Source organism: Stegastes partitus, unplaced genomic scaffold (assembly GCF_000690725.1).
Source record: "Stegastes partitus isolate 25-593 unplaced genomic scaffold, Stegastes_partitus-1.0.2 Scaffold146, whole genome shotgun sequence".
Classification (NCBI taxonomy): domain Eukaryota; kingdom Metazoa; phylum Chordata; class Actinopteri; family Pomacentridae; genus Stegastes; species Stegastes partitus.
In genome coordinates, this window is record NW_007577877.1 from 813043 (window position 1) to 831734 (window position 18692).

The 18692-nt window shown below is 40.6% G+C and overlaps 1 protein-coding gene across 1 annotated transcript in view; it reads left to right on the plus strand.

Annotated features, from left to right (window-relative positions):
• Nucleotides 1-5488: 5488 nt before the first annotated feature.
• oxr1a (oxidation resistance 1a) overlaps nucleotides 5489-18692 on the plus strand; it is a 75177-nt gene continuing 61973 nt past the window's right edge. The window contains exon 1 of the mRNA XM_008279185.1: nucleotides 5489-5851. Within this exon, the coding sequence (XP_008277407.1) occupies nucleotides 5680-5851 (172 nt within the window). The 5' untranslated portion in view covers nucleotides 5489-5679. The remainder of the gene's footprint in view (nucleotides 5852-18692) is intronic.

An 18692-nucleotide genomic window follows, 5' to 3' on the forward strand; every position in this document is an offset into this window, starting at 1 on the left:
AGTTACCCGCTGGCATCATTTATCCACTAAAAAAGGATCCTACAGTTCTGGATAGCATGTTAAATCACAGATATACAGACTCAGTTACACTCAAAACCAACATAAGTATAAAAAGGTCCATTTATGGATGCAGCTGCCCCACATGGCTCCCCCTCAAAACCAAAGCCAAGCTTGTGGTTTCCCCTCCGCTTCATCTTAATGCTATGCTAGGTTAATGGCCTCCTGAGCTTGAGAGTGGCATCGATTTTCTCATCTCGCTCTCAGGAGACTCTATTTTAAATATTCTAGCAAGAGCAAATGAGTGTATTTTCAAAACTATTCTTTTAAGCAGCCAGTTAGCAGCAGAACTGCTACATTTTTTTCTCACTTTAAAAGCACGGTTACTCATCTCTGCTTGAGCCGAGACTCACAGATGATGTTAATATCCGTGCCGATGTTGGTTACTGACTCATGAGCCAAATAGCTGGGCATAAATGTTTGCATAGCCCTATAGCTGCAGCTCACATAAGCTGTGAGATTGAGAGACACTGGAGGCTCAGAAATGCACAATATTCATGTAAAATAGAAGCAAATGATAAACAACGTCTGAGTGACAGCAGTCAGACTTATGTAATCAGGGCAATGAGTAATTAAACAGCCCTATTTCTCCAGATGATCGGGTGATTCAGCTTGGCATTGTCACGGTCTTAACAGGCACCACACCACGTTCAATTTATGTTTCCCTCTTATGAATATTTGGGTCCTGCTGCCAGCATGAAAAACATGTTCATCTGTTGTAGTGCTGACAGGCTTTTGAGAGGCAAAGACTCACTTCCCCAATAAAAAATGAAAAAAGCCTGAAAGAGGGTGGGATTTTGTGACAAGGGCAGTTAAACACCTGTGATTGCCGTCATTGTCTGGATGCCTCAGCCTGATTCCTCCTGGCAGAAAACTGTCTTTAATGGTCGTCATCTTGTAAGAGTCGCGGGATAATAGAGCAGAACGCATGGGAAGTGCGGGACAATGCCTGCTGTATGTTTTCTATTTACACCCCAGCTCCATAGATACTCAAAGAAATGCCATGTGAGATCCATCACTACGGAGAAAACTATCTCAAGCCCATCTCACGTACTTCAATAAAACCTTCCCAATTACCACACACTGAAGGGCTTGTTTGTGTTTGCCAGCAGGTGCATTTGTGTCGCATGAGTGAACTCTCTGCTGCATTTATGTCGTACTGTAGTGATTTCCACTGTAAACAGGACGTGTCTCGGAGAGAACAGCAGATTGTGATTGTGTGAAATATATGCATACAGCATGTGCGTGTGTGTTTGTGTGTGTGCACATGAATCGCAGTCATTCCACCAGTGTGCTCCTTCGGCTCTGCTTATGTAACATTGCTTGTGAATTCTGTCCGTCGTTAGCGGTGGGGAAAGCGGCAGCTCCCCAGCGGCCGACGTGTTTCTTCCATAATGAAAGCGTTCCCCTTCTCGGGATCAGGCTGCAGCCTACCTGGCTCTAAATGGGAAACTGCTGAGATTAACACTCGCTCCCCTGTGCCCCCTCCCAGACGATGACAAAGCCTCAAGCACAAGACCCTCTCAGGGCTTTTGCTAGCAGCTGCTGACACCAGGAGGTTTTTTTTTTAATACAGGTACTTGTACAACAAGACTCCCCCGCTTTAAAGTCATTAAACTGAATGATTCCCTGACTAGTACTACACACTTAAATGCTGATCTGATCATGTTATAAAATTAATAAGAAAGCAGATGATATAAGTTGTGCACGCTCTGTAAACACATGCACAAATTATATTACCAGTGTATCCCTTTAGGATATTGTAGATACTCAAACTATAATGAACTATCAACCTCACACAAACAGGGTAATTTGCAAAGATTCCAAAGAACATAATGAATGTCAGTTAACTAATTGGCTTCCTAGTCTCTTTAATCACCCCTAAAATACCAGAAACACTCACATCAAACATGCTAGCTTAAGTAGAACAAAATAATTTATATAATTTCAATGCAATGACGCTCGTGTAGTCGGATGAGCACGGAGGGAATTCTTTAATTTCCCCTCTTTGGTCACACTGCAGCTTAATTAGAGAGTGGAGGAGTTCTCAGAGAAAACAGGTCTTTATAACTACATTGAGTGTTATTGTTTTTGCTGCAAGCCGCCACACAGCGTGTCTCTCAACCTATGAGTTTTCAATGCAGAGAGGAGGAACCCAGCCAGGCTCCTCCTCGGGATGTTATGGATGATTTGATGACCGCTCTGGGCAGCCGTACAGCAACACACTATATCACGCAGCTCCAAGGCCCAGTGGGGGTGGCAGAGGGCCAGTCGGAGACTCGGCTAAACACACTGAGTGCCAAGTGTACCAGCAGGGCCCTGTGCAAGGTCAAAGAGTAAAAGTGGACCAGATGAGAGTCTCCTGACTCCAAGCCCATCAGCTGTCTCATACATCAATGTCAAAGCTGTATATATTTAAGACTGTGTTTTACGTTCTTCAGTTACTTTGTTGTTAAAGACTAGTTTGACCAGTTTACATGCTGCAGGTTATGTGCAAATTCATTTTTACGACTTTTACAACGAGCCTGTCACAAAACTTATCTTAAAGACATCCACAGACTGTCAACACAACTAAAGTACAGAAAAAATCATTGTGCTAACTGATGGGTTTCAATGTCAAACATTCGCACGCTCACAGTCCTAAGATTTACTACTTTTCTCTATTTTACAATATCGTTGAGTTATACAGTATATTAGTCGGCAGACAAAAGAATTAAACATCATTTGGGATCGAGGGAATTTCAGTGGGCACTTTTCACCATTTTTCAAACCTTTTGCAGATTAAGTGATTAATTGGCCAGTCAGTGAAACAACGGACAAATTAATCAACAGCAAAATAGTCATTACCACACTCATTTGCACAAAATCGAGGCTGCTTTCATGGAACACATGGTACAGGAAAGTCTGATTAATGTAGAGATGAGCATAAATCCTTTCTCTTGTTTAAAAAAAAAAAAAAAAAGTAATACAATCAGCTAGGCAAATACATTCCCAGATACTGATTATGACATAATCTTTGTTGTCATGGTGGCTGCTCACCTAAACTCTGCCGCCCCTCTCTGATGGACACCAAAGTCCACACTTCCCATGGTAACCAGCAGATGGAGCACTTTAGCATTGAAGATGGCCCTGTCTCAAACCACACTGTGCTCAACAATGACAGCTGTTTCACCCTCAGCCTGCCTCCTGCAGATAACCAGGGATGAAACGCAGGCAGTATTCTTGTCAGATTAGGCTTGCAAAGAAACACCATTTCCATCTTGGCTTTTTCTGATGTGAATGAGTGAACAAATGGTGCCAGATCCCTCATTCTGATTACTTCTGTAATTCGCCTGAATCATTACAGGGGCTTCTTTATACTCCAGCCTCCTTTCTCACCACAGCAGCTCTGCCCCTGGATGAATAATGCATCACAGCCTTTCTAGATCACTACCTGAGCCTGCTGCCCAATTATTACACCCTGTTCTGGTCTGTCGGTTTTTCACTTTTCCACGTTCATTTGCGTGCCGCAAATGCCATCTCCAGCCATCTCTCACTGGACAAGCAGACACTTATATGTCATAGGGCTCAGAGTTCTCACTGCACCCCCTCGAGCCACTTACTGTATGAGCGCAGAGGTGTACTTTGGCTCCGGATGTTAAAGTCTCAATTTATTAGAATGTTATTATGGTGGGAGTCAGATGGATGTCATTCTCTGGGGTGCCATAAAGCCCCACACTTGACGGCAATGAAATATCCTAGCAACAGTGTGGAAATTGGTGTGGGCTGAGCTGGGTTCCACTTTCGTTAAATACATTTATTTATCAGAAAGTTCATTTTTCATGAGTCCCCACGACCTTTTGAAGTCTGTCTGCAATCGGCACCGAATTTGCAACTCATTATCTGTATCCAATTAAAAGCAGTCGTCTTATTAAAAAATATCTCTAAAAAAGAATGTGGAATTTGAACTGAAGTAACAGAGTGTATAATACACAATTTGATGGGGAAAAAGCTGTGTCCAACTACTTACCTGTAAATGAAATGCATCGTTTTTAAGCATTTTGACGTAAATGTCCCCATGCACTCTATATACATGTGAGCATGTAATAAGTGGTTGATAACACTTTGATTTAGTTTGAAGCAGATTCAAGAGTCTGCTGGTTAAATAGATAGTAAAATACAATGTAGTAAAACTTTAATAATATCAAATAAGCCTTGACTGGAGAAGCTATAACTGGGTCATTCTGCCTTAATTTACCAAATGCCTCACACCTGACCATCTTCAACTTTACTTAAGTGATAAACATTGATTGAGTTGACAATGTGTAACATCTAGGTAACATTAGTTTTGAGTTAAAAATTCTTAAACAAGATGGGGTCATGTCCATTTTTGCATCATTTTCTTCACACCCATCTGTGGAGCAATATTTAAAGGGCCGTAACATGATAAATAATGTAGCTAGAGTCCAGGAATTGTGTTGGCTGATTGGCATGCACTTATAGTCTTCAGTGGTTCAACCTTGCTTTAATAGAATAACACAAACCAGTTATATGATGATGCAAATTTGGTTAAAAATGTCCATGTTGTTTTTTTTTTTTTTTTTTTAAATATTCCAGTATTCCAACAACCATAAAACCTTTATTTTTCACCCTAAGAGGCAGAAATTTTTAATGCTAAAATATAATGATTATTGTTGTCCAGGAATTCTCAAATGTACTGTTTTACAAAGAAAAATTGAAAAATCAGTAAAGCACATTATTATTTCTTTATTAAGATGTCAAATTATAGTTCTTTACTTGCATTCCTGAACAGAAAAAAATGTTTTCATGGTTGAATGTGATGCTTGATTAATTTCTGACTTCTCAGAGAAGCCCAGTGGCTGAAATTTGGGTATAAAAAGGTGAATTCAGTTTGAAATTCCTCATTCCTGTTCAAAATGGTAAAATGTTGAGAGCTGAGTGCGAATTAAAGCACTAACAAATTAGACAGGTGGTCTAATATGTTGTACATATGCTTAGGGGGAAAAAAACAGGTGGTCATGCCGGATTCTTTATTTTATTTTATTTATTTCACATTTTTTGATGAATTGAGGAGGGATGACCCAACTGCTAACACATACTATAGTGTAAATAGTGTCCTTGTAACTGCTTACAGCTACATAGCAGTGTGCGAAAAACTATTAAATACTTAAGGTGCTACCATGTTTTCGCCCTTTTTTCTTCAGGCTTCACTCAGATAAGGTCCTTACACATACATACAGTAAAGTTAGTGATAGTTTTGCAATGCTTTAACTAATTCAGACTTTGCTGAACCAAAATCCTGTCCACTTTGGCTCTAGTGGACCAAAGCGAGCATGGGGCCAGTGTGTGGACTGTGGTGTAAATATAGGCCAATGGGGCAGTAGGCTGCACTCACGCTCTGCTTCCAAACAGCGCGGCACAGCTTGACTCCACTAGGGGCGAAAAAAAAAAAGTTTGCACTTGTTGACGTTTCTCAAATAGTTCCTGCTTCGGAATGTGTAGACTGTCGGAGGCTTTTCACACCACGAGTTTGAGTCCGTGAGTTGTAGTCAACGCCTAGTTTTGCACCATGACTGCGGACTTTTCACCACTTTGAAGGCTTCGCCGTTAGCTAGCCGAGCTATGGACTACATTCTCTCTATCACGGGTAGCGGCGTCAGAGTGGTCAGAGACGCAATCTCTCAGAGACTCTGGGCCGGACCCGAAGGACAGGAGCCAGGACAGGAGACAGTCCAGGTTCAGCAGCACCACATCGGGACACCACACGACAGAGCCACCGTCCGCTTCCAGACAGGTCAGTGTGACGTTTAGCTGTGTTGGCGGACTGCAGAGGTTGGAGAAAATGCGCGACTTTGCACAGGAAGCAAACCAAAGTGCCGAACTCCCTTTAAAAAGCGTCCAGTTTAAAGTTTCCTCGTCCTTGGATAAGTGTGTTTCTTTGTGCAACATAGGTTAAGATACCGAGATGTTCACAAAGTGTCACTCTCAACTTCGGGGAAGTTGTTACTATTTGAGGGCGACAAACTCAACTTTACACGTAAACCAAAGCATGCTCACAGCGTAGTACCAGACCTCCTTTAGAAATCCTTCAATTGAATGTTTCCTCGTTCTTTGAAACACTTTCGTATCCAGTAGAACACATTTTTAGATTTTGGCATAAACTTGGAGTACTGCTCTTAGTTTCGGAGAGGGTGTGTTAAGTGTGTGTCGCTTATTGGCATATAATTTTAACTTTTATTAGAGTTGTACCTGCTGTTTCCTGCAGTATTGCGTCAATAAAATACACTGTCCAGCAGCGTCAGGTGCACATGCTGAGTTTATTGAAATTCTGTTGTATTTTCAATCACACTGAAGTCACCTGAACAGTTTCACAAAAATTGCATATTACACAAATGAACATGTGACACAGACTGACTCAGCCTCATCAGCTGAGATTTTCATACTTTTAGTTGTTTTATATTGCCTTGAAAACAATAATGTTACAGGTCAATGGTGTTAAATATCCACAGTGTAACTCAGTACTGAAGTTTTACTGTCCTTATACATTACATTGTACACTGCATAAAGCTTCAGATTCATGTTTGTCAGTTTCTGAGTTGCATTATGCAACACTGGTTGTTGCACACATGTTGGAGAAGACTTCCCACTTCTGAGCTGATGTTAATTCATAAGGAATCAGCCATGCCCTCTGTGGCTGCACTCTGCCTGTCCGGTTTGTTGTGAGGACACATGGCATGGAACAACTGAGGCATTCCAAGTATTTCAGCTCAGCAGGCAGTGCGTGCTTAAACCATCCAGCCAGAGAGTGAACAAGTACTGTATGTCCTCAAGGCTTTTCACATCAGGGAGTATCTCCATGTTAATGAAGATTTGATTTTTCTTTCTCCCCCTTTCTGCTTTGCCTCTCACACTTAATTTATGATGAGACCCATCAGTGCCTTCTCTGACTTTGAATCAAAAGCGGAGCAATGTAGTGCTATTGAAATGAAAAGCAGAAATGCTCAGAGCTCTCGGCCATGCGATCAACCCAAATATCACACAGAATGCTGCACGCTATTAGTTAGCATTAATTGGTTGTTCTGAAAACACAGAAAGTTGCATTGTGGGGGCCACACTCTCAACCCTGCTCCGGTTTTAATTTACAGGAGGTTTGCAGCTCATGCAGAGTCATCGGGCTCCAGAGCTTGGTGGCAGGCAGGTTAATTGTTCGATCTAATTAGGACAAAGATTAATCAGATGCATGCTCTGCTACTCTTGAAACGCCACGGATGGCAGTTGGGTTCATTAGCAGTCCCGATGCTTCTCTCTTTCTCTGTCTCTCTCTCTCTCTCTCTGGCAGGAGAGTGGACGGCGGGGGCGGCTTGGGACTGCAGGCTGCTGCCCCGCTCAGGGGGAAGGAATGAGACTAACTAGACATGCAGTCAGATAGTGGAAGTGAGACGATGTTAGAGATGAGGGTGGGCATTAAGGTGGTGAACAAACTGCGTGTGGGCAATGCTCTATTTGACAGGGAGGTATGGGCCCAGTAGCACAGTCCACTCAAACCGCTGAGCAACAGGCTAAGATGTCCCCTTTCTCTGCTCCAAATGCTAAATGACGAATGGGACAGCACTTAGTCAACTCACATTACCTGGAGTAGAGTAATTCTGTGACCAGTAAAGTGTGGAGCTCAGATTTCATATATAGTTTAACAATAAAAGTCATGTGGTGGCTCAGTAGTGGTTTTGGCACAAAATATCAAAATGATTAGATTGAAACTTGAACTGTGACAAAGGCGGGGATGTTCTTGTTTGGATCAACAGTCCCAAACCCACAGATACAAAGCTGGAACTTGCAGCAATGTTTGGTAATTGTTACACAATCACTTGAGCAATTAATTTGTTGTTATATTAGATCCAGATTAATTTCCTGTCAATCCACTAATGGACAAATCATTTCAGCTCTCATGTGGCAAAAGATTGTTACATTTCCAACATATTAGTAATGTGGTTTGAAGCTTGCTGCTTGTGCGTGTAAATACTTTGGCTTTTCAAACTAATTTTCAGTTGTAGCATCAGACTACTGTGACTTGTGGGTGCTTCCATCAAGCAACTTTAAGGTTTGCATGTGTGGTTTACAAAGCCTGCAAGAGAGCCTCTGGGCTTCTTTCGATTTCACAGTGAGACAGCCATGAGCTTTTGCAGATTTATCAGGAATGCATGGTAAATGAATGTTAAAGTCTGAGAACACAAGGGTGGTCTGAGCAACTGGAAAGTTGGAGTGCTCTATCAGGACCAGAAAAGAGACACAAGTGGAGGCTCAGTTTTGCTTTCATCCTAATGCAGAATTGTAGGCCATTTGACATTTTCTTAAAGATAAATAAAAGATAAATAGTCATGCAAAGACAGTGTGAATACAGAGAAGTGCCACACTTGCAGGAATTGAAACACATGCTACAGCACAGAAAGCTCCTGCAGATCAGGATGACCAGTCACACTGTCTTTGCTGTAATCAGCAGCATGTGACTCTTCCCTGGATGACCTGAGCGATAACATTGGTGGAACAGATACAGTAATGTGTATGCGTATAATGTACTTTCTCTACTTTAATTTGATTATCTCACTTGGCTAAATAAAACACTACAAAGGCAGGAACTTCAGGGAGTTGTTGTTGTGTTTTAATAGACAGAGGGAGGAATGATGATGATGATGATGATGATGATGATGATAGGTGAACGTCATATTTGATTGAAAACCCTTGAAACTGGAATCTCATTAAATATTTAGGTATTTCACAGACTATTAAAGTACTTTCAAGATGTACTGAGGAAATTCCTCACTACAGAGGGAGGATTTGCTGGCAAATTAACATATCTGTGTGAGTGGAGGCTTTTATAAAGTAACAGTTTTCTCATTGATATTGTTTCAAATAGTCTTGAACTGAAAAAGTGCAAAGTCACAGTTCCGTGAGACTCTAAAGTATGGCAACAAATTGTCCATCAGATTTTGTGGATCGCTGCTTGGAGCTTACTGTGAAGACACCATTTGACTCCATACCACCTTCTGTCCTCTGTGGTTTGTACTCTGCTGCATGTGCTGCTCAGAGTATTATAAGTAAGGAGTCGGGTCCACTCTGGTGGACACACTATGGGATTTCTGAGTTACCCCAAGCATATGTTTCTGTTTTACTGTGTGACAAAAAGAAAGTAATATCTGAGCATATCAGACAACATATGTGCTGATAACGATATATCTGTGATAGCTGAATATCCGCTAATACTTTTGATCGACCGATATATTGGTAGGGCTCCAATGTTGGCCCAGCAAAGATTTGAAAAACTTCTGAAAACAAAGATTTTATCTGGAAAGTTATTATTTTCACTTCTTTTATGTTTTGTTAAATGTCTTGTGACCTCCCTGAATTTTATCATCTGATCATTTTTGGAGCTCGAAACTGTGCCAAAGCTGTGAAGATATATGGCACTGAACTAATCTTGACGGAACATGGCAAGATAATGTGTTCATTCTTGGCCCTCATTGTAATTTTTGATAAACATTATCGTCTGAGAAATAAGCTTGTTGTTACAGGTACTGAAATACACATATAAAGTACCGCTGGTTGACTCAAGCATGAGCTTTTCTCTGGATGTTCTGCTGCACTGAAGTGGCCATATTATCACCTAAACAGATTGTGTGTCCAGAATGTGTATTAATAACACATGAATCACAGTCCAAGAGCAGGTTTGTCCTCTCGACATTGAACTCCTCTCCGCATCTCTAAGTTCTTTCAATCCCCAAGGGTGCACACTTATTTGTCACTGTTCACGTTCACCCTAAGGCTGACACCAGCTCTGCTGCAATTATCAGGATGATTCAGAAAGTGCAATCTGCTGATGCTCTCAGCGCAGTAATGGGTGATTTTAATCACCTTAATTTCCAAAAAGTCCTTGAGCAGTTTGTATTAGCATGTCACCCGCCCCGCATGCCATTATGGGACACTCCTGGGATCTTTTATGGCTCTGTCAAGGGAACCTATAAGTGGCAGGGGTCCCAGTGGGAATGGCGGACCACAGCACAGAACACCTGCTCTGCACTTCGACAACTGTGTCCAGGGTTCAAACTAATGACTCTTCAAGGATGCTTCTTCAGTGCAAACTGTGTGTTTCAGGAGCAAAGGGACACCATATCTTTCACCAAAATAATGATGATGTGTAGCAGCATGTTGCATCTCTTGTGAAAAAAAAATAGAAGGAACAGGAGAATAGAAGGAAATCAGATTAGAAAGATAGAGATGCAAGGCTAAGCTTAGCAGCAACCAAGAGTGTGGTCACTGTGTGATGAGAGAGGAGAGCTGACTGGGCCAGATGACTTGTTAAACAATGCATTGAAAGGTTTGAAATTAGATGTCAGTAAGTTGAATAACATTATATACTGTATGCTGTGATTGCCAGTCCTGAGATATTGCAGCAGCAGATGTTTCAAAGAGGCCAGATGATGAGCACAAATGTGGAGTGCAGCTGACATTTAAGGGGAGGTAATTAAGACTTGTCCTGAGTGACTCAAATGCTTCTATTGCGTCTTCATCACTCCAGCTGAAATAAGCACCCAGTCTCAGGAAACATGCAGGTAGTAATTTTTCTTCTCTTAAAAACACCACAAAAATAAAATCATAGACTGTAGAAGAGCATGGAAGAGACATCTGCTGGAGTTTTCCAAATGGGTGCTTTGAAAGTTTGTACTCTGGTTAAGCACTTGCAAGCTGTCTGTGCATAGTTTTTCTTCAGCTGATACACTTTTCTCAGCTTGGCTGTTTTACCTGTGTCTTTCAGTTCTCCCAATGATTTTACCATCTTTGATAAGCTAAGCAGCAGGGAGCCCGAATGAAGAGGGGTTTGATCTAGCATACAGACTATGCTGTCATTCTTCTGCGGGAGGTGGTGAACACCTGGTGGTTTCTTTTTCTCATGATAAAAAAAAAAAAAAAGAGTTGTCATTCACAACCATGTAAGCTGTGTGCAAGAAATTTTCCAGAGTTTCACATTTTATTTACCATAGCATGGCATTCCTGTAGACAGCTTAGCAAAACATGAGTTTACCTCTGCAGAGATCAGGGATCTACCTCTACTAATTTAGTGTATCCGTGTTGGCTGCCAGTGATCACAGAATGCCTGGCTTGCTAAAAACAAGTAAAAGTGGCATAATTTGGCTAAATGTAGTCTGAGATGCTTGTTGTGAGAACAACTAGAGCCATTCTCTATTGTCCCTGTCAGCTGATTCGACTGTATATCCTCTGGGCACAAAAGTAGAAGCAGGCGCTCATTAATCTCAACTGCAGTTGGAGTGCTCAGCTTAAACGTTCAACTAAATTCTGCTTTTGTAATTAATTTGATCATTTTATTGATCAGGAAACCTCAGACTTTATCCACATAAGAAGCAACTCATTGTCATTTGGTTTTAGAGGATAGGTAGCAGTTTTTCAAATGATGTATGATGTAACTGCATGTCACCAAAAAACTAACTTTTATTTAAAAACAAAACAAGTCATTTCAAGAGTACTAGAAAATCGTAATTGTATAGAGTCTACCAAAAAGAAAGGCAAAATGAGTAATTGATTTATTAAAGAAAATGATCAGATTGATTGATAAGGAAAATTACTGACATCTTCAGTCATTCTTTCCCTTTTCTAAAACAGTCCAAAGGGAATATTTGCAGATTCAGAGAACGCTGGCCAGTGTCTGGACAGAGCCGCTTGGTTTATGAATTCAGTGAGGTCAATAATCATCTGTAAATGTTTGACGAAGCACTCCTGTCAGGTTTGTTTTTCCTTGTGGTTTGAAGTGACCACCCCATAGCCCAAGAGAAACAACAGAAACTTTAAGAAAACAACATAGTTAGTCTTGTTCTTCTTTACCTCTTCTGCATGTCAGCTTACTGTGCCGTACACGAGTCTTGTTATATTGCTAAGGAGAGCGACGGTACATCAAGTCATGTCTCTTTCCTCCTGTGTGATTGTTAGTCATGCAGATGGATTTAAAAAGATGCTGTCTTCATTTTTTCCCCTTTATCTCAGCAGACTTGTCTGACTGTGTGGAAAGTGAGCTGTCTGCGTTGCTGAAGCAGCTTCTGTTACTGTTCGGCCATTACAGACTGTGGTTAGACGGGAGGAGCACTTTATATGACTCACTTTGCTGACTGCTTTTATTTAATTCAGTGTGGGATATGTTTCAGGTCATTTACTTAAGTATAACTAACAGTAGTGCAGTAGGAAAGTTCTCACTTCTAATTTACAGTTTTACTCAAGTATTTGCAGTAAAATGTGCTCTAAATATGTTGTCATTACACAAAATCACTCGTTTCAGGGTGGTGTGTTATTATACAGTATATACCTGTTTTTAATTCATAGTTTGACAAATGAAAAATATATTTTACTTTTTGCTGTGAGAAAATCTACAGCAACATCACAGCTAGCAGCCAGTTAGCTTAATTTAGCTTAGCGAATGACGTGAAATGGTTGCTGGGTGGCTCTGTTCATACAAAAAAAACTGCCTGTAAGCACCCATAAATCGCAGTAATGAGAAAAAATTAAATCTTGTGTGTTAAAAACCTAGAAAATGAAAGCACACATTCCAGTATCTATCAAAGGTTAGCTAACATTGCAGCCATAAGCGAATGCTAGCTTGCGGTCATCAGGCTGTAGCAGCAAACCGTGTTGGCACGAGCAGGTATGAGTTCAGCTTTCAAATTGTTTGAGAAAGAATCAATTGTTTCTTGTTTAATTTGCATGTCTTACTTTAAACTAACTAAAAAGTACAATATTTTTCCTGTCACGTGTAAGAGTGATATTTAGTGATATTTATCTCTCTACCGTAACTCAAGTACAAATAACTGCAAATTCAGACCTTTTAAATAACAAGCACATTGTTTTAGAATGAAAATTTTATGAGCAGATAAACACCAAATTGCTTAATTTCATACGCTCAGGAGTTTTACTAATAGAGCCTTATTTAGTCTGGTGTGACCCTTTAGCTGGTATGGGCTAATGCTAGCAAAAAATTAGAGTGTTGCTGAAAATAATGAACAATACTGAAAAGGTTAGCAAGCTGTATGGCTTTGTGTGCTTCTGTTTTCCTCCTTATTATAACTTATCATTATCCTCTCACTGCCACTTGTGACCAAACTGGTTATTGTGCAGAAAACATGCAGAGGGCTTGCTTGAAGTACAGTAATTAGCATGTGAGTATTTCTCCAGTTTTTCCAGTAGCTCTGCCAGTTTGGTAGCCTTTTCAAATCTGGACTTGTAAACAAGACCCTTTGCTTTTGGCTCAATAAGATCTAATAATGCAGAGTTTGTGTTTCTCGTAGCTGAGCTCATCACTTCTCCCGCTATTGATTGGTCCTGCAACCTGAGAAGTTAGCGTTGCTGCTTTGATGCAGAGTGCCAGGGCTCCAAAGGGCAATGTAAACCAATAAATATGTGTTTTTGTACAAAGGTGGACTACACACGTGTTTGTGCCTAGCCCTCTACGCTTCCTACCATCTGGTTTCTGCTGCAAGTTTTCTCCTGTGGCAAGCCAAACATTATTTCAATAATTAAGACTGATTGCATAATAATAAGGAATGGACAGTGGTCATTAAAGCGCATGTTTTTCGCAGATCATCACACATTAGTTCAGTGGCTCCATTGCATTACTGTCATGGTGAAGATGAATCACAGAGTTGTTGTGGAAGCTACAGCGAGCTTACATTATGTATATGTATCACCGCCATCGATCCAGCCGATGCAGAGTTTGACTGCAGCCATACCATTCATCATGTGGCCTTTACCCTATCCCCCCCACCCCCAACTTTGACTTGGAAAGAAATATTGCTCAAAGTGCAATAACCTTAACGCCAAAAGTTGGAGGAATCGCGGTGCGGTTAGTGAGCCTGGAGGCTGAAAGCATGTGGCGGCAGGGAGGAGAAGGAGACTGGGAGCACTAGTGCTTAAACCAGACCTCCCGGTTTCTGCTGCCTGAACTGTGGATCAAAGTGCTTTCACTGCCTGTTAGCGACATGTAACTGTTGCAGATAGATTTCCTCTGGGTACATGGTATGCAAGCTATTCTTTCGTCATAGTGTGCTGCTGTCTACATGTGGATATGCACTGGTGTTGGGCTTTTCCTTTACTTTGTATTGGGTTTTATTTAACCAAATAAAAGATTTTTAGTTTAGTCTGTAAAACGTCAATTCTAATAATAAATGTTTGTCTCAATACTGAAATACTATTGTTAGGGTGGGTTGCTGATTACAATGTTTCGATACCACTACCAATATGATGCCTGAGAAACAGTGATGTTATTTGATGGTTTGAGATATAGAAGTAAATCTTTCTTTTTTAGCCACACTAGCTGCATAGCTTGTGGAACTGCTAGATCACTTGATCTACAGCTCTGGTGTAGATGTGTCAACAAATATTGGTTGACTGAATGGACTGCTTTAAAATTTTATGTGGACCTTCATAGTCCATGGAGGATGAAGCCTACTGATGTTTGTGATCTCTTGACCTTTATTCCAGCACTGACTTGGGGTTGACATTTATTTTTATTATTTTTTAATGAAATGTCTCATCTGAAAACGGATGGGTTGCCATGAAATGCGTTACAGATGTTCATCTCCCCCGAGGGATGAATTGTAACAACACTGGTGATCAGCATCAGCTCAAAATACTTTGATTTTTGACCAAACACTGCACAAGTAATTGCATTTCATTTCGGCTTAGCTGCACTCATGTGAAGTGTTTGGTCGTAGCTAGCTAGCTACCTGGTTGCTAACAGTTGGTGACCAGGGTGGACATCACCGTGTTAGCACTGTCAGAGTGAGCGTGTTGTGAAACTCCCTTTTAGGAGGAAGAAACCTCTGGCAGAACCAAACTTGGTGTGGGTGGCCATCTGCCTCAGCCAGTTGGGGTCGCTATCCTGAAACTGAGGTTTTTTTTAATTTAAATCAGAAACATTTGATCAAAGAATATGCTGTACAGTCGTGACTTGATAATCCGACGCTAAATGTAATACCTTCTTTTATGTCGGATAGCAAGGCTTTCGGATTGTCAAGACGGAGGTCGAGATACACAGAGGGCTTGATGCTTGAAGGGTATTTTGTTGTTAATATTTTTTGTTTATAGTTGTTATAATAAACTATCTACGTATATGATATTGTTGTGATTTATATGACACAAATTAAAAGACTCGTCATGAACTACATCGGTCGCTCCATGACAGTGCATGATGTGATATGTGACTTCTTGAACGCTGGTGAAAACTTGGTAGATGCAATTTTACGTGTGGTGTCTGCTGTGTAACAGTATCGAAGCTATTTGTTTCTATGATTGATGAGCCCAATACAACCGCATTACATACAGGTTCATAGAATTGTTCAGGTGTCAAAACATGTCACATTGTTTAATACTTCAAAGCACCAAACCTATCCTTCCTGTTCTATACATGTGGAGTTGTTTACTAACTAACTTAACTAGTTGGTAAACTCACTCAATGAGTGGGACGAGTGTATCGTTAGAACACTACGCATCGCTGGATTTCACACCTAACTGTCGGATTGTTAAGTCAGATAATATGCTGTTATCCTTACTTGTGACATAAAATGTCATGTCGGAGTCGGAATCAAAGGCTGCCGGTATGTTAAGGCTATGTTTTTTTATGGGTTCTGTTCGTTTTTCCTAAAAACCTGTCGGATAGCAAGGTTTTCAGACTGTTAAGGTTCGGGATGTCAAGTCACCATTGTATTTATGTGTTTTAGGTATTTACATTTTACTGAGCCAACATTCAGTACCACCTTTAGGGTACTTGGAAATTTGTGATAATTGTTGTGATGGTCACATTTCAGTCAATACCAAACAAAACAAAACAAAACAAAAACAACAGCACTGACTTACGATGCCCAGCCCTAACCCAAGGTTTTGTCTTCATATTGCTTGATTTTTCTGATCAATAGTCCAAAGAACAGAGATAATCAATTTACAGTTTCACACAACAGAAGAAGAACAGCAGTTAGTTGCATTATGACGTCAGAACCGGGGGATGTTTGGCATTGTTGCCTGATAGTTAACCTTTATGATGCCTATCATTCAGTTCATATTCTCTGAGTTATTTTCTGTCGGTTGAATCATCAGTTCATCACCTAATTGCTTCTGCTCTGTGCTTGGATACACAGAAATAAGAACGAGACATAAAGAGGTGTGTGTGCTGTCTGGACTGCGGATTCATTATTTAGGAATAACTGAAGCACCCTGTATTTTCAAGCTAGAGCTTTCACATTAATTATACACAGACTTGACTAGTATGTCGATAGGAGGTATTGTTAATAATACTCCAGTTATAACGTCAGTTGTATAGGTGCTTATGGTTAATATATCTTAAGTGCTGGTCCTTTTCGTTCAAACTATAGGATTTTCCCACAAGTTAAATCTGCCTCTGTCTAATGTCGATGGGTTCATTGCTGGTTTTTGTTTTGTTTTGTTTTTTTTCCCTAATAATACCTTTTCCCTTTAAGTCTGCACCAGGTTCGTCACTATGGAAACAGCCATGTACACGTTGCGAGAATATTAATTAAACTGAGTGTGTATTAGCATTGACACACCTCAATGAAGATCAGTGTGTGGCTTTTAACAAAGAGAGAATCATCTCGCAGTGTAATGAATTTAATCCACATTACTGTACCGGCAACACAACCAGGGTGTGATTGGTTGACACGAGGAGAGTGTTAATGAGAGGACAGGGCAGATCCAGAGCCTCCTGTTCTGACATGGACGCACACACACACACACACACACACACACACACACGAACAAAACTGCAGTTCAGCAAAGTTTCTCATAAAAGCTGAGTGGTGTATAGGCTGGTCCATGGAGGCTGGCGGTGTAATATAGAGCTGAGTGGTACTGAGAGTGTTGGCAAAGGGATGTTCCCTGTCACACTGTGTTCTCTCTGTTTAAGTTGACAGCTCCACTAAACTCCTGCACTGTATATTCATTACAATGGAAAGACTGCGACTCATAGCAGCGAGCGGTACAGTTACACAACCATAATGGCCTCTCTTTCTTGATACACTAATGTTGGCGCTTTCCTCCTTCCAACTGGTATTCATAAGTCTTCTGAGACAACGGCACTGTTGATTAAGAAAGTTGACATTTGCTGTTGTTGGTATGATGCATTGCTTTTATCTTCCTACAACTTGCAATATGAGGAGTAATTAGAGGATCCATCAGTGTAATTACTTCTCTGCAGGTTGGAGACTTTGAAAGTATTAAAAAGTGTCTAGAAAAGCAGCCTGGCTTTATTGAATGTGATCTGGTCTGATTTAAGACTAGCGCAGCTTGTTTCTGCTTCATCCAGGCTCCTCTGGCAGGCCCTGGCACCAGTAGGACTCTCTCCTCACATGCCATCACTAAATGTTGCCTCTGCTCAAACTCCATTAATACTTTGCTGTAGTATATGATAACACACTATACAGCATTGTAGCTTTTATACATAATAGATGACTTCCTGTTGCACGTGAGAAAGAGGCCCTTGAAACTTGGGGCTATGCTTGGCTCTAGCAAAGTTGTCACGTTTACCTTATGTCTTAGTGTTGCGATAACAGCACCGTTGACTTAACTTTGTGGCTTTGTCATTGTTGTCACTTTTAGGACACATGACTACTGACTGATCAAACTCTTGGCTTCATGTGAGAAAAGCCCAACACGTTGACCTAAATGCCTGAATATTATCATTACACGATCATTACAGAAGCTGCGTGAAAGCAAAATCTTTGAAATCCACTTTCTGAGTCCAACTCTGCCAACTTTCCCACCCTTTCATCCTCAGTTTGTATCCTTTAAACACCAGAGGATGTTTCTCTGTTTGAGCTGCTTGTGTCACAACACATTTTGCTCTCATGCCAGAAAAGCAAATGGCAAGGCAATATTGTTTTGTGTTGCGAAACAGGCCTATTATCTCTTTACCTGACCTTCATATTGGATTTTTGATTTAACTAGCTAGCAAGCTAATTCCATTTTGTAAATGTGACTTTGGTATTTCTGTCCTTTACAAGCTATTACAAACTGTGCCAGAGGGCTGTTGATGTTGTTCAGTTCCTTTAATGCCAATAGACATTGAAGCTGAAGCTTATTTAATGCCTATTGATGTCCACAACTGTACTCCCTCTTCCTGTTAGAGGGATTGTAACAGCTAGGCTACATGATATACACAGTAAGTATAGTTTTGAATGTAAGAATGGGGACAGAAATGAGTCAGGTTGCAATTAATGTATACATTTTTGTATGAGTCAGGATGTCTTCTTTACAATAATCTTACAGTACAAGAAAAGTTGCCTATTCTCGCATTGGAAGGAGTCAGTCCGGACTAAAACAGTTCAGAAACAAATGAAAGAATTGCTACATCAATGGCTTTGTATAGATTTTCATGGTCCCCAGAGGATGGATTTTAATGACCATTAGTGATGGGACCTTTCTTATTATAACTTATAAGTATTTATTGCAGGCATAGCACATGTCAAATGAAACTGAATGACTTGACCTTTCTAATAATGCCTGTTGCTTGTCTATGCTTATGCTTGTTGCACATTTATACGCAACGCAGTAGAAACCTTTTTAGGACAGATCAA